General features: G+C 51.6%; 1 protein-coding gene and 2 non-coding genes across 3 annotated transcripts in view; all 3 read right to left on the bottom strand.

Annotated features, from left to right (window-relative positions):
* The window catches only part of LOC121834439 (translation initiation factor IF-2-like), a 6,870-nt gene extending 2,331 nt beyond the window's left edge, over window positions 1-4,539 (bottom strand). The window contains exon 1 of the mRNA XM_042288126.1: window positions 4,065-4,539. Coding sequence (XP_042144060.1) covers window positions 4,065-4,524 — 460 coding nt within the window. The 5' untranslated portion in view covers window positions 4,525-4,539. The remainder of the gene's footprint in view (window positions 1-4,064) is intronic.
* A 7,633-nt stretch (window positions 4,540-12,172) lies between these two features.
* Window positions 12,173-12,325, bottom strand: LOC120845746. Its single transcript, XR_005716888.1, has one exon. It is a non-coding gene; the product is annotated as a 5.8S ribosomal RNA (ribosomal RNA).
* A 436-nt stretch (window positions 12,326-12,761) lies between these two features.
* Window positions 12,762-14,577, bottom strand: LOC120845573. Its single transcript, XR_005716775.1, has one exon. It is a non-coding gene; the product is annotated as a small subunit ribosomal RNA (ribosomal RNA).
* Window positions 14,578-16,379: the final 1,802 nt, after the last annotated feature.

Raw genomic sequence — 16,379 nt, 5'->3', positions numbered from 1 at the left:
GACAGTTTCACTCTATAGAGGTAATAAGGCAGCCTGCCATGATTGGTGACGACCTGTGAGACGTAAAAGTTTGCTGGAAAATTGTCTGGTATATCGTATATACTAGGGATCCATGTACTCAATTCGGAGTTTTGCCCCTCCTCTTTCCATCGCTGATCCCATTCTTTAAAGAGTTGAATTTTGATTTCTTTTTTGACATAGTTTTTTCCCATGGGTAACGCTACCGGTTCTCCATGAGTTCGCGCTTTATTTGCTAGTTTATCTGCCAATTCGTTTCCCTCCACCCCAGTGTGGCCTTTCACATGCATTAGATTTATACTATGCATTGTTCGAATTGTTTTAATGGTATTTTTTATGAGTTGAATTATTGGATGGTTATTGTGGGGGTTAGCTAGGGCCTGCAGTGTGGATAAGCTATCCGTGAATAGGTTAAAGGTTGTACTGTTTTTAAAAGTTGATATGTATTCCAGACTTTTCAGAATTGCAATCATTTCGGCATCATATATTGTTGCGTGCTTTTCTAATTTGTACATTGCTTTCTTATTTGATTTTTCCGATTCATCTAGTATTATAAATGCTGCTCCTACCGTCTGGTTACAGACAGATCCATCTGTGAAGATGTTAAGCTGAGCAGTGCTAGGCGCTTTTTTAAAGAATGATACAGCTGTTTTTTCTGCTGGGTGCGTATCCCAGGGATCTAACAGTTTTTGGATTTTTTCCGTCTCCCAGGTCGTCCCAAGTATAGTGTGGTCACTGTTTCTCTGAAACAAGTGAAATGACGCGGCTTCTTTATCGAGTGTTAGTGCTATTGGCATAATGTTTGAGAGAATATTAAGGTTGATATTGCTAACGGTGCGGTATGCTTTAGTTATTTTCAAAAGCGGCGTTCTTTGTACTGACTGTAGCTTTCTGGCCAAGTGCGAATTGTTTGTATTTTTCCACCATACGGGGGCGGCGTACGTAATTGCTCGTTCTATTCCTCTGATATAAATGTCTCTGAATTGTGTCCCCTTGATGCCCCAGTTGACCCCGGAAAACATGCCGAGCGCTTGGGTGCTTTGAGTTATTTTAGATTTTAGATATTCTGCATGTGCCGTGAATGTCAGTTTTGAGTCGAAAACGACCCCGAGGATTTTTAGTGAATTTACATGAGTGAGGTTGCGACCTCCCAATTTAATGGTTGGTACTCGTTTTTTATACCGATCTCCAATATCAAGAACTTCGCACTTGGCCGGGTTAAAGCTTAGCCTTTTTTCATCTCCCCATTCTTTAATGAGGTTTAGCGCCCGGTTTGCATTGTCCTCCAGTTCTTTCCGTGATTTTCCCGTTACTATTAGGGTTACGTCGTCAGCAAATGCCTGAATCGTTATATTGTTTTCGAATCTTTGTTGAAGAAGATCCGCAATAACAACATTGAAAAGAAGTGGACTGAGGGGTGAACCTTGCGGACACCCCTTTACTGAGCCGATAGTAATTTTTTCGCTTTTTGTTAAGTAGGACATTTTGCGGTTTGTCAAAAAGTCTCGAACCAAATTGAAGAGATTTCTGGGGCAGTTGTTTTCTCTTAGTTTGTTAATTACTACTGGGGCCCAGAGCGAGTTGAAGGCTCCCTTGATGTCCAGAGACACCAAGATTGCCCCCTTCCCCTCCCTCTTGACGTCCTCCAGCTTAGTTTTAATTTTGTATAACGCGCTTACTGCAGACTTTCTGTGGGTAAAGCCAAATTGGTTTTCATGAAGTAGTTTTTTAGAGTGTAAGAAATGGTACCGCCTATTGTTAATTAATTTTTCTAATACTTTACCAAAGATGGAGTTCAGACAGATCGGTCTATATCCGGAGGGACTGTCAACCCTATCTGTCTTTTTGAGTAGTATTATTTTTCCTTCTTTCCATTCAGCGGGGAAATAACCAAATTCCAGACACGCGTTGAAAATTTTAAGAAAGAGTTCTTTAAAGTTGTTGTAGATTGTTCTCAGAAAAAAGGTTTTGATATTATCAATTCCTGGTGCAGTTGTTAATTTCAATTTAGCCAAAACAGCATCTACCTCTGCTAAAGTGAATGGTATGTCATTGATTGTATTGATATCTTCGAGTGACATGAGACGCGCGTTGGTCTCATGTGCCGAGTCGCTGTTTGGGTCATCATCCTCGAATAGCGTTGTTAGGATAAAACGTACTGTCTCTGCCAGACTTTTCGTCCGAACTCCATCTGGTAACACGAGAGGACAAAGCACTACCGGGCGTTTAAGTTTGTTAAGTGCTATCTTATATGGGAGGGTAAAAACATTATTGCCGTGGATGACACCGGAGAACTCTTTAAAAGAGCTCTGCTTTGCATCCTTTATGTTGCTTTTATAATCTTTGTGCGCTTCATAATAGGATTTCTTAAAGTGATCTCTATTGTTATTTTTGCAATTTTGATATCTGCGCCGAAGCGCCCGAATTTTTTTACGTTCGATAGAAAGTTGTGGGGTCCACCATTTAACTTCATTTGCTCGATAGGTAACTACCTTGGAATATATTTCCGTAAGTTCTTCAATTTTGTCATAAAATGTTCTAATTACATGCTCTAAATGATTTTTGGAAACGAGAGGTCTGCTTGACATGTCCCTAAGCCAGCGGTCTTTTATTAATTTGTCTATAACCTTTATCTCGCCTGTTTTTGTTAGTCTTTTGACTGGGCACCTGTTTCCAAAAGCTGTAATTTTGATGTAGCTGTGGTCGCTGCCTGAAGGAGTGTCCAAAACCTCCCAATCCGAAATGTGTCCTAATGTGTGTCCATTTACAATAGTTAGATCAATCCAACTTTCGCCGTTTGGTGAGGCGAAAGTTGGGGACGAGTTTCTGTCATTGATCCACACTAATTCTAAGCTTATAAAAAGGTCTGCTAATTCCTCTCCTCTCTGGTCTAATCTCTGTCCCCCCCAGCTGGGGTTTTTTGCGTTAAAGTCTCCTAATAATATAAGTTTTTCTGATTTGTGCTGTTCTACAACTTCGGTGATTATTTGCAGCCAAGGTGTTATGTCGTCATCAGGTGGTATATAAACGTTTGCTAGCACAAACGTTTGGTTTTCTGTGTTACAGCGGACCACTAGCAGATCTCTGGCTACGGTAATAGGAAATGCATCGCAAAAGTTATCGTGAATTACCATTGCGACTCTGGGTTTTGTTTCGAACGCTATGACATTATCTTTAATGCTGAATCCCACAACCTTGTTTTTAAGATAATAAGGTTCCTGAATGCAGGTGATGCGTTGTTTAATTTCCATAGTATCTATCTTAAGTTGGTCTATAGCTCTTATACAGTGATTTGCGTTAAACTGCAGGATATCTAGTCTGCTATCCGAGCTGGTCATAGTTAGTGTTTTAAGTTAATGTATGTTCAGCTCAAAAGCGGGAAAAGATAACTATTGAATTAGAGCTATGTACCTATGAATGCTTGGTAAAGGGCTTTTAGTAGGCTAAATATCGTCGAGCCTGCTGCTCCTTCTCAAGCAGGGCCCTGCATGCCCTCGAACCAAACGAGTGTTCGACGTGAAATCTCGTCTTGAACTTCTCGTTGCTCCGAACGCATGCACGGCACCGCTTCTCAATTGCCCTGCAGTTGGCCCCGGGGTGGTCGCCGGAACACTCAGTGCAGGCCGAGGACTGGTCTTTGCACACTTTAGCTGTGTGGCCATAAGTGCAACACTTCGTGCAGCGCCGGACGCCAAGGTTCTCATAAACGGGGCAGGACGTCCATCCGAGATACACCCTCCTCTTTTGGAGGAGGATGTCCCTCGTCTGGGGCCCAACCTCCAGAATATGGACCATGGTGCCCGATGCTGCCCGAAATGAGGCCACGACCTTGTTTTGGTCTTCGGTTGGGAGGTCGTTCATTGAGGTTAGGGTCTCAACTAGGTCCGCAGCTTCCACCCCTGGGTCAACCCCCACAATCTTGACCTGTGGGGCCCTTTTTTCTGAGCGCCTAGTTGTAAGCTTCAACGCGGTTCCCGCGTTGGCCTTAATGGCCTCCGCGAGGCGGTCTAGTCCGGCCGCGCTGTGACCGAGCACAATAGCCCCACCTCGCACTTGCTTGATCTCGACGCAGCCGAGTCCGAGGTCCGCGGGCTGGAAGGTAGTACGCAGCAGGTGGGAGATCCCTGCGTATGGCTCCACCCCAGCTGCTGGCTTGGTTGCAGGGTAGATCAAAAGGCTCTCCCTGGGGGCTGAGGGTGGTGTTGTTGGCTTGGGGGCCTCGGGTGATGCCCCTCCCTGCTGCTGGCCGGCGGGGCTCGGGCTCGAAGTCGCCGGGTTCTGCTGGAGAACCTGCGAGAAGGTGCGCTGCAGGGCGGCAACACTCTCCGGCGTGGGGGACGGGGCTGCGGGGGCTGGGGCCCTCTCCCTCTCTTCCTTGTACGCTTCCATTTTGGCAGCCAGTGCCGTGTTTTGGTTAATGAGATCCAGCGCAAAACCAAACAGACGGTCGTATGTGGGAATCTCGTTAATCCATTCATGCGCGTCACTAATTAGATGACGAGGCATTTGGCTATTTTTTTTTTTTTTAACTTTTTCTCCCTCATCGTCGGGCAGACTGAAGGGCACTGTGGCTTGAACCCATTGGGCAACGAACCGGCCGTCCAGCCCCCAGTTCGGGAGAGTTAACCCCCCGACTAGGGACCCAAACGGAACCCAACCCGACCCCAGATGAAAAGGAAAAGGGGGTTAGGGGGACCGAGTTACGCCCTCTCCAGGTAAGCGTGAGCACCCCCCGCACCCGACAAAAGGAAGAAAAACGTATTATAACTCTCATTCAAGGGAGAGCGACCTTCAAAACCCCCACTGAGTTAGAAAGTGGGGGGGTTAGTTGCGGAGGCACTATTAGGGCGCCAAACGCGCCATCACCCGTGGGTACGCCACAGTCGTCATCTGCTGATGAACACGGAAACACACCAGGCCCCCCTGGAGACACTTCACTGTTAGGACTTTAAAATCTTCGCGTCCGAGACCCAGGTCCGCTAGAACCTGGGCACTCTCGGACGCCCACACACCTCTGTAGGAAAGGGTGACACTGGATACAAGGGGATCCGTTTGACGGCTCCCCCGCACCTGCTCCAGGACCTCCGGCACGGAATACTTTGCAACCTTCCGACGGTGCGCATCACCCAGACTAATGCGAAGGCCGACAACCTGGACGTCCAAAATAACCTGCGTGTCCTTCTTGGACACCACGAGGTCTGGGAAACGGTTACCCTCCGACGTTTGTACGGTGGGCTCAACCCGGACATCCCACCTCCTTTTCCGCAGGCGAGTCGCAAGCTCCTCTACAATGTTGTCATGCCTTTTTATACGTTTGAAGTCAGAGCGGTGGCACCGCTGAAGGATGTGTCCCAGGCTCTCCGGCTCGTTGCAGCCAGCACGACATCTCTTGCTGCCACCCTGACCGCGCTTCGTGCGTGTCCGGTTCGGCATGGCGTTCACACGCAACTTGACACAATCAATAAACTCCCGGCCAGGCAAGAGGTGAGTTCCCTCGGCCACCCATCTTTGTGAGCCGGGCACATTGCCGCACTCAGCGAGTGCACGTCCGTCGCAGCTGCGGTGGAGCTTCCCCGCCCAGAACCGGCAACGTGCTTCACTGGATCGCAGTTGCGCACCTTCGTACGTGCACAGACGATCGGCGTGCCGTAGGGCCTCCTTTATGAGGCGGCAACGCAGGGTCTGAGCACAGGACGGGTGGCTGCTCTGTGCCAAACGCTCGTACCTGTGCATCTGCAGTCCTGGCACGGCGGTTCTGAGGCAGGGGACTCCCAACCCGCCGGCCGGAGTTTCTGCATGAATGTAGCCGAGCGGCACATCATGCGGCAGTGCTAGCCAACGCCTTACCGAGGCACGCACGAGGCGGTCCAACTTGACAAGCAGCTTGGCCGCAAAGGGGCCGAGGACAAGACGATGATAGAGACGAGGCATCAGGTAGGTCCTCAGGACCACCAGACGCTGCTGAGGCTTCAGAGGTGCCCGAGACACCCTACCCAACAGCAGCGCAAGCTCCCGCTCCAACAGCATGGGCGCCCTGCCTGCGGCGGAAAACGAGATGCCCAGGTAGCGCCACACCGTCGCTGTATCGTTGGCGGGAAGCTGCTCGTTGTTGACATGGAAGATGGTGGTTGTGACAACCTTAACTTTCTTTTCTTTCCCAGACGGCTGGAGGGCAAGTGTGAAAGATTTGGCAGCGTTAATCTCCAAACCTCGTGGGCCCAAGAAGGCCGCGAGGTCATCCAGTCTTTCCTGGAGTCCCCGCGGAGTCGACGCCATTACGACCAGGTCGTCGGCAAAAGCCATGGCGTCGACTTTAAACTCCCCACTAGTGAACCCTATCTCGGGGTCGAGGTCGCTGAGCCACTCGTCCAGCACGAGGTTAAACAGTACAGGTGAAAGAGGATCTCCCTGTCTCACCCCAGTAGTGGGCCTCACCAAGAGCGTTTTCCCTCCATACCCGAGCACCGTCTCCGAGGTTCCATACAGACTCTGCAGGTACTCCAGAAACGGTGCCGAGAGACCGGCACGGGCTGCCCCCCGTAGGATGGCCTCCGTGGAAACCCGATCGAACGCCTTGGTGAGGTCCACACTGGCAAGGAACAGGGGTTTCCTCGAGGTCTTAGCCTCATCTAATGCGGTAGCCAGAATGGCTACATTTTCCGCACAGCCGTCGACAGGAATGAAAGCCCTCTGCCGGTGATCAAGGTCTACCGCGGCGAGGAGCCGTCGAGACATTACTTTATTGAACAATCTGAGTAGCACTGGGGCTACCGTTATCGGACGGAAATCCCTTGGATCCCGTGCACCCTCCTTTTTCGGTATGAAAACCGTTCTACCCCCCCTAAGACACACTGGTACCTGACGGCCCAGCATGATCAAGTTTAGCACTACCCTCAAAATTGGCATGGGTACCTTCCGGAGGTCACGCGAAGTGAAACCATCGGGGCCCGGTGCAGAACCCATAGGGGGGAAGGACTGTTTAATATCCTGTGCACTAATAAGAAAAAAGGGATCCAAGGCTGGACCAACAACACTTACCTCCTCAGCGATGGGGGGCGGAACTGGACCCGCCATGATGGTTTCCCACTCCTTGAGGAACTGTTCTGGTTCTTCAACCTCAGCTGCTGCCTTTCCGTCCAGGATCTCCCGGGCACACTCCGATTGGCGTTTCCGGAATTGTTCCTGAACCAGAGCGTAGTCCTTTTCCTTCTGTTTCCTGCGACTAAGGCGCCGCTGTGGACGACGCTGCCAACCTCGATGGGACGGAACCGGCCGCACATCCCGGAAGAAATATTCCCGGATGTAGTTGTTCAATGGTGCGGCCACCTCAACCCCATCAAGAGCCAGCCGCGACAAAATCCACAACTCTGCACCCCCGTGCGTCCTCGGGGCCTGTCTACCCGTCAAACTGCGGATCTCTTGGAGTAGCCTCAACCGAGACCGCTCCGCAGGTTCATCGAGGACTATCTGAGGTTGCACGGGATCTTCCTCTTGTTCTATTGGAACGTTATGGTCACCGTCGTGGTCGCGCTGCACTGGACCTAGACTCTGCTGGGTGTGGTGTCTGAGCACCTCACCTCTACTCCGGGTAATCATGCGAGAGACCTGCGGAACTTCTTCGCCCCCGTGACAGTCGTCACGGACTCCGTGGGTGCAGGTCTAACTTCATGTGTACTGTCTCCACTTGCCAGAAGTCGGGTCACTGTTGCCCGGTAGGTCTCCATTTTCCTATGACTCTTTACAGCGTCATAGGAGCGACTTGCACTTTTGTCAGAGTCGTATCTCTGCAAAGCAGAGTGGAGTGCCTGGTTGATGTTTTTAACACCCGACCGAAGCAACCCCACCTCCATCTTCGCCAGAAGATACGACTCCTCTGGGGTCCATCGTGCCTTCACGCGATCAACTGAGATCTCAGCGTTGTAGGCGGCTTTGTGCTTGTTTTGGCGATGGACACCCAACCCAATTTTTGTGGAAAAGCACTGTCCACACTCCCGGCAAGAGAACTGGGCTGCAACGACAGCTCCAGTTGCAGTCTCTAACCCCTGAGTGGCCGATGCAGGGTGACCACCCTCAGCATCGACACGGTTAACCACTAAAGTGTTCCCGAGGGTTCCTAAAGTGCGGCTATCCTCGGAAACGTTCGAGGAACCCGCGATGCCATCTCCTGTACCTTCATCACACATTGGGCTCCCGGTGTCATCACCCACCGAGAGCATGGGACTACTCTGGCTACTGCCGCTTCTAGGAGGAGCTTGAGATTGCCTCACATGGCCCGGATCATCGTCGGAGCAGAGGAGCCTTGGGGTTATCAGTCCCGCAGCCTCTCCCTCGTCAGAATCTCCGTACACAGGCGATGAACCTCCACCTGGGGTTGATGGACCCAGCTGGCTCGATCGCCTGCAGGCCCTACCGCCCGAGTGTTCAACACTCGGAGTGGGCCGACCAAGGGGTTCTCTATGCTCCTCGACCACCCGTAGCAACGGGGGTTTTTGCGGTCGCAAGGTGTTCCCCTCACCTTTGCCTTTGCCAGATTGACCGGAGGGAGGCACTCGTTTCCGGCTCTCATCGACACTTCCGGCAATGCCTGCCACCCGTGCCTTCGCCATGCTCCGAGTCTCTCTCCGTCCACTGGCCATTGCCTCTGCGGATGTCATGTGACCGAAGCCATGACTGAGCATGACTGACGGGACAAGGTAGGTGCCGGACTGATCGGGCCCAACCCCCGGTACACCTCCAGTCCTAGCATGCACAGCCGAACAAGAGAGTCATATTTACTCCCGCCGTTTACCCGCGCTTTGATGAATCTCTTCACGTTGACATTCAGAGCACTGGGCAGAAATCACATTGCGTCAACACCGACCAGCGGCCATCGCAATGCTTTGTTTTAATTATACAGTCGGATTCCCCCGGTCCGTGCCAGTTCTGAGTTGACTGTTTTTTGCCGGCCGAAGCATAGCACTTTGGGCACGAAGCCCTCAGACGCCGCGCAGCTGAGGCTTTCCACAGGAAGGTCCCGACGCTGGTCCGGGCTTGGCCACGCCGCGTGAACGGCGAGCCCCGCCCAGTCCCGGTGCAGTGCCGTTCCTGCTTCAGGTCCCCAGCCCGACCGGCTCAGTCCTCAGAGCCAATCCTTATCCCAAGGTTACGGATCCGTTTTGCCGACTTCCCTTACCTACATTGGTCCATCGACTAGAGGCTGTTCACCTTGGAGACCTGCTGCGGATGTGGGTACGGTCCGGCACGAAAATCACACTCCCTCACTCGGATTTTCAAGGGCCGACGCGAGCGCACCGGACAGCGCAAGAACCGCACTGCTCTACGGAGCCACCATCCCTATCTCGGGGCGAACCCATTCCAGGGACTCGATCTCCTTACAGAGAAAAGAAAACTCTTCCCGGGGCTCGCATCGGCGTCTCCGAGCTGGTTTGCGTTACCGCACTGGGCCCCGAAGGACCAATCTCCGTGTCCGGGTTCGGGATTATTAACCCGATTCCCTTTCGGTCACTGCGGGGCTCTCTCCACTGCAAAAAAGTGCTCCCGCTTCGGAAAGAACTTCTCCTTTCCCTTAGGACCGACTGACCCATGTTCAACTGCTGTTCACATGGAACCCTTCTCCACTTCAGTCCTCAAGGTTCTCACTTGAGTATTTGCTACTACCACCAAGATCTGCACCAGCGGCGGCTCCAGGCGGGCTTACGCCCGACACCTTCAACGCTCACCGCAGCGGCCCTCCTACTCGCTGCAGCTTAGCACCCCCTTGTTTGCGTGCATCTGCCGGCAGCGGCCGGGGATAGGCTCGACACTAGAGCGCCATCCATTTTCGGGGCTAGTTACTTCGGCAGGTGAGTTGTTACACACTCCTTAGCGGGTTCCGACTTCCATGGCCACCGTCCTGCTGTCTTAAGCAACCAACACCCTTCATGGGATCTCATGAGCGTCCCGCATCGGGCGCCTTACCCCGGCGTTTGGGTCATCCCACAGCGCCAGTTCTGCTTACCAAAAGTGGCCCACTTGGCACTCTCATCGCTTCCGGAGGCCTCAGACCAGAAGGCCTCCGACACACCCATTGAAAGTTTGAGAATAGGTTGAGGTCGTTTCGACCCCAATGCCTCTAATCATTCGCTTTACCAGGTGTGACTGGTCTCGGCAACAAGCGCCAGCTATCCTGAGGGAAACTTCGGAGGGAACCAGCTACTAGATGGTTCGATTAGTCTTTCGCCCCTATACCTGGGTCGGACGATCGATTTGCACGTCAGAAGCGCTTCGGACCTCCACCAGAGTTTCCTCTGGCCTCGTCCTGCCCGGGCATAGTTCACCATCTTTCGGGTGCCAACGTGTGCGCTCTAGCGCCGCCCCCACGACGTGAGCGTGTGGGGCGGGCCGTTGCTGCTCCCTTCATCGGACCCCTGGGCGGCCCGGGATCGCAACTCGGCACGGCACGAGGCCGCGCCTTCACGTTTCATTGCGCCTCTGGGTTTTGAGGGACCCATTGACTCGCGCACATGTTAAACTCCTTGGTCCGTGTTTCAAGACGGGTCGGGTGGGTTACCGACCTACTCGCCGCCAACCATGACGACCCTCCGCGGAAAGAACCCGCCTCGCCGGTTCCGAGCCCCAAACACCGAACGTCAGGCGAATACCTGGCGTAAGGCAGGCGACCCGTTGACCCAGCCGGGTTTCCTGCTCCGCATTCCGGACGGCATCGTTTCGGGCCTCCCCGAAGGGAGTAGCCCATGAGGCCTGGGCAGGGTGACGTACTCGATTACCGGCCAGGTATAACTCCCACGACAGCCAAACAAGGGCCGTCGCCGGTCACCTCCAGCGGCCGGACTCAAAGTCGTTCTTGAAAGGGTTACCCGTGCCCGTCGCGGCGTCCTACCGACGGTGGAAAATGCGTTCCGGAGTGCGCGGCACCGCGCGGGCAGCCGGAACGGGCCCCCACAAGGAGAGCCCGTAAACCAAGACGCTGACACCGCTCCACGTCACAGCGAAACTGAATCCCACCGCCCTCGAGCTTCGAGGGCCCACCCGTTTTACTCTAAGCGGTTTCACGTACTCTTGAACTCTCTCTTCAAAGTTCTTTTCAACTTTCCCTCACGGTACCTGTGAACTATCGGTCTCTCGGACGTATTTAGCCTTAGATGGAGTTTACCACCCAATTAGGGCTGCACTCTCAAGCAACCCGACTCACGGGAGGTTCCATCCCGAGAGAGCAGTGGCGGAGACGGGCCTGGCACCCACTCTGGGTCAAGCCCCTGTTAGGGGGACTTGCACCACCGCAAAACTCTCGGGAACGTTACCTCCCATACACCACATTTCCCGATCGCCGGCAAGGACGAGGGATTCGGTGCTGGGCTAGGTCCCGTTTCGCTCGCCGCTACTAAGGGAATCCCTGTTGGTTTCTTTTCCTCCGCTTAGTGATATGCTTAAATTCAGCGGGTTGTCTCGCCTGATGTGAGGTCGACAATCTTTTTTTTTTTATTTTGTGCGCTTTCCAACAAAAACTTCGCCTCCTTACCACATGTCAAAAACACAAAAGGATGGCGAACTAACAGTTGTTGTACACACGCTTTGCATCGCTTTCGATTCGACAAAAAAGAAAGCGCGCAATCCAACGGCATTCCCCTACTGGATGGCTCCAGTATTCATCGGGGACGCGAAGGTCTTAGACTGACGGAAGGCTACGACGCAAAAAACTTTCCTCCCAGAAGCGTTTTTCTTTTTTTTGTGCAAATCAACGCCACGAGATTTACATTTGCCGACGCCGTGTTTCAACGCGCCAACGCCAACTCCGTCCCACGGTTTTTCCACTCGAACAACATCCACGCCAAAGAAAACAGAATCGATCGAAAAGAAACCGTTTCAAATCTCCGTTTCTAACGCACCGACGTCACAGCGCCGTTCAACGTGCGAAAGATTTTTTTGGTACGGGATTTTCCACAAACGGTATCCATCGAGTTTCGTTTTCCCATGCAGTTTTCGATAAAAACTCGTAGGAGGAGGAGGACTGGTTAAGCGCACGCGTGCAATCGCACCACTCGTGCATTTGCTCAAGGAAAACGCAACGCAAGAAAGCATAAAACTGCGTGCTGCCCACGATCCGACACAGTCAAAACGAGGTAGAAAACAAATTCTCCTCTCTTGATATATGATCCGACCCTCACACAGACGAAGCCACGGGAAGGCCCGAGGCCGCAATGTGCGTTCAAAGAGTAAGTGCTCAGTGTGTCCTGCAATTCACACCAAGTCTCGCAGCTGGCTGCGTTCTTCATCGACCCGAGAACCGAGTGATCCACCGCTTAGAGTCGTGTTTTTGGATTTTTCAATCAGTACGACAAAACACAAGTTGTTTTTTTTTCGCGCCCGGCACATCCCATGCCATCTCGAAAGCGCAAAAAAAAGCTTCTTCTCAAACGCCTCTTCGTTAATCAAAACAAAAGGGCGATCCTCGAGAAGAGACGAAAAAGGGGGCGATGCGCCTTTTGTAACCCGCGGATTGTCCCGGTGCACTTGAAATCTCCTCTCAATCGAGGCAGCAGAGGGCTCCCGCTGGGCGCATCATCGAAAGGAACGGAGGCCACCCAAAGAAAAAGGCACATCCGAACCACAGTTGTTTTTTTTTTTTTTTTGTGCCGTCCCGACGGCATCCAAGCTTGGTCGGGATCGGCGCCAGATAAATTCGCACATCGAGTCCATTCCCCGTACAAGAGGAAGAAGACAAAACGATGCCAAATAACATCCGGTAATGATCCTTCCGCAGGTTCACCTACGGAAACCTTGTTACGACTTTTACTTCCTCTAAATGATCAAGTTTGGTCATCTTTCCAACACACCGGCGCAACCGAAAGGCCGCTCCGGGTATCGGTCCGAAGACCTCACTAAATCATTCAATCGGTAGTAGCGACGGGCGGTGTGTACAAAGGGCAGGGACGTAATCAACGCGAGCTTATGACTCGCGCTTACTGGGAATTCCTCGTTCAAGGGGAACAATTGCAAGCCCCTATCCCAATCACGAAGGAGGTTCCACGGGTTACCCAGTCTTTACAGACAGGGATAAAAACACGCTGCTTCCTTCAGTGTAGCGCGCGTGCGGCCCCGGACATCTAAGGGCATCACAGACCTGTTATTGCTCTGTTTCGTGCGGCTAGGAGCCGCTTGTCCCTCTAAGAAGGGTGCAAGGTGCAGAGAACCACGCACCTACTTAATAGGCTAGAGTCTCGTTCGTTATCGGAATTAACCAGACAAATCGCTCCACCAACTAAGAACGGCCATGCACCACCATCCACCGAATCAAGAAAGAGCTCTCAATCTGTCAATCCTCCCAGTGTCCGGGCCGGGTAAGTTTTCCCGTGTTGAGTCAAATTAAGCCGCAGGCTCCACTCCTGGTGGTGCCCTTCCGTCAATTCCTTTAAGTTTCAGCTTTGCAACCATACTTCCCCCGGAACCCAAATACTTTGGTTTCCCGGAAGCTGCCCGCCGAGTCATTTGAGTAACTCAGGCGGATCGCTGGTTGGCATCGTTTATGGTTAGAACTAGGGCGGTATCTGATCGCCTTCGAACCTCTAACTTTCGTTCTTGATCAATGAAAACATTCTTGGCAAATGCTTTCGCAGTAGTTCGTCTTGCGACGGTCCAAGAATTTCACCTCTAGCGCCGCAATACGAATGCCCCCGTCTGTCCCTCTTAATCATTATCCTGTATTCCAAAAACCAACAGAACAGAAACAGGATCTTGTTCTATTATTCCATGCACTGTTATTCAGGCGAATCGCCTGCGTTGAGCACTCTAATTTTTTCAAAGTAAACGCGCCGGCCAAAGCAAGGCACCTGATGAAGGGAACCAAGCCACGACAGGCATGATGTTCAGCACGGGCCGTAACGTGGTGTCCACGCACTTCCCGCCTGTAACTGAGATCCAACTACGAGCTTTTTAACCGCAGCAAATTTAGTATACGCTATTGGAGCTGGAATTACCGCGGCTGCTGGCACCAGACTTGCCCTCCAATGGATCCTCGTTAAAGGATTTAGAGTGTACTCATTTCAATTACGGGGCCTCAAAAGAGTCCCGTATTGTTATTTTTCGTCACTACCTCCCCGTGCCGGGAGTGGGTAATTTGCGCGCCTGCTGCCTTCCTTGGATGTGGTAGCCGTTTCTCAGGCTCCCTCTCCGGAATCGAACCCTGATTCTCCGTTACCCGTAACAACCATGGTAGGCGCATAACCTACCATCGACAGTTGATAAGGCAGGCACTTGAAAGAAACGTCGCCGGCTCGTGGCCGTGCGATCAGCACAAAGTTATCCAGAGTCACCACACAAAACGGACCGAAGCCCGATTGATCTTGGTCTAATAAAAGCACCCGTCGCCCCGAGGGGCTTCGGGCTCACTGCATGTATTAGCTCTAGAATTGCCACAGTTATCCAAGTAGGAAGAAACGATCTAAGGAACCATAACTGATTTAATGAGCCATTCGCGGTTTCGCCTTGTTTCGGCATGTACTTAGACATGCATGGCTTAATCTTTGAGACAAGCATATGACTACTGGCAGGATCAACCAGGTAATCTTTTCGTGGTGGGTCGCCCAAAACCCTACCAACGCGCGGACGCGGGGCCACCGTCAGGCGCCCCTTACGAACCGCAAACACACACAACGCTTAGGAATTACTTCCAAATCCAAGAAGAAATGAAGCACGTTTGAGCGCGCAGCCGGAATATCCCCGACCGAGGTCGGTACCGACGCGGCAAGAAGCGCATAAATTTCGTTCTCGTCGTAGCAACAGAAAGTCGTACGCCAAAAACATCATTGACGACGCCTTCGCAGCGTTGCCGAGCTTTCAGGTCCCGTGAGGACGCGAGGACGCACCCCGGCCTTCGGTCAGAACGCACTCGTCATTTCACACCGTTCGGTTAGCGCGGACGCTCCGAAACACCCTCCTCTCGCATTCGTTTTCAAGACACAGGTGCACCCGAGAACCGACCCCAAAGGCAGACGCCAGAGATCGCAGGTACCTTGCTGTAACGACCATGCGGCGGAGGCAGCGGCCGAGACGGCGACGAAAGGCGTCGGCGACGTCGTCAGACGCCGCTCGCACCAATCGAACGCTCGACAGACCCCACCTCCACATAATAGCACCGATAAGTATAAAGAAGATCCTTCAAGAGCATTCTGTACATAGTTTGTGGTTATCAGTTTCGGTGACTGACTGACTGACTTACTGTCTCTCACTTATGTGGCTCCTCGTTATTCAGTATCATTTATTTGTCCTTCTTTCTTTCTTATTTTTTTCCCCTCTCTCTCTCCTTATATATATATATATATATATATATGTATGTATGTATGTTTGTGTGTATATATATATATATATAAATGTTCTTTTTTTCCTGTCTGCCTCTATGTATACATACATACGTACATACATCCTACCCCTATAAAAAAATTATTTCTCGCTTTTTATTAAAAACGTGCTGACCCCTGCTTGACTCTGATTACTTCTTTTCGACTTTCAGTTCATGTTAACATGGTCAACAGAAAGTTTAATGACTTTGTTATTACAAAGTAAACCAATATTTACACGGGGCGTTTCATGCGTTTTGAATTGTGTCAGAGCCGAACAATGAGCGCTATAGTAAGTGAGATTGTCACTGCTTTTAATCCGAATGCTCGCGGTATCGCGCGTGTTTACGGCAGGCTTCATAATAGGCAATTTTCTTTCTTTACACTACTCTTCTTTGCTCACTTCATTGTTTCTACCATTGGTTTCGTTTGGAAGGCCCCGCCACTTAGTTACCAACAAAGTCCTCTCAAGGAACGAAGTGAGAAGCACGGGATTAACAAAAGAAAAAGATGCGTGTTTTCTAGCGGTTACCCGTGTCGCTTTGCGACACGGGCTTTCTGGCGCTTTCAACTGGGCGAGAGCCGAACAATTTACCCTACTGCACTTGCGACGGGCAGCGCTTTCAAACGGAATACTGGAAATCTCGCTTACTCTTCTGGCAAGTTTGATAGGAGACAAATATTATTCTTTTCACGCGAATTGTTCGCTCTATTTCTAATCTCTCTCTTCCGTGTCCTTGGCATGGAACGCCCGCTTCGTCTCCCACAAAGTACTTCCGAGGAATCAAGTGCAAATCACGCGACTTTAAAATGTGCGTGTTTTCTAGCGGTTACCCGTGTCGCCAGGCGACACGGGCTTTCTGGCGCTTTCAACTGGGCGAGAGCCGAACAATTTACCCTACTGCACTTGCGACGGGCAGCGCTTTCAAACGGAATACTGGAAATCTCGCTTACTTTTCTGGCAAGTTTGATAGGAGACAAATATTATTCTTTTCACGCGAATTGTTCGCTCTATTTCTAATCTCTCTC

Source organism: Ixodes scapularis, unplaced genomic scaffold (assembly GCF_016920785.2).
Source record: "Ixodes scapularis isolate PalLabHiFi unplaced genomic scaffold, ASM1692078v2 ptg001158l_1___fragment_3__unscaffolded, whole genome shotgun sequence".
Taxonomy (NCBI): Eukaryota; Metazoa; Arthropoda; class Arachnida; order Ixodida; family Ixodidae; genus Ixodes; species Ixodes scapularis.
This window is presented reverse-complemented; position numbering and strand designations above follow the sequence as displayed.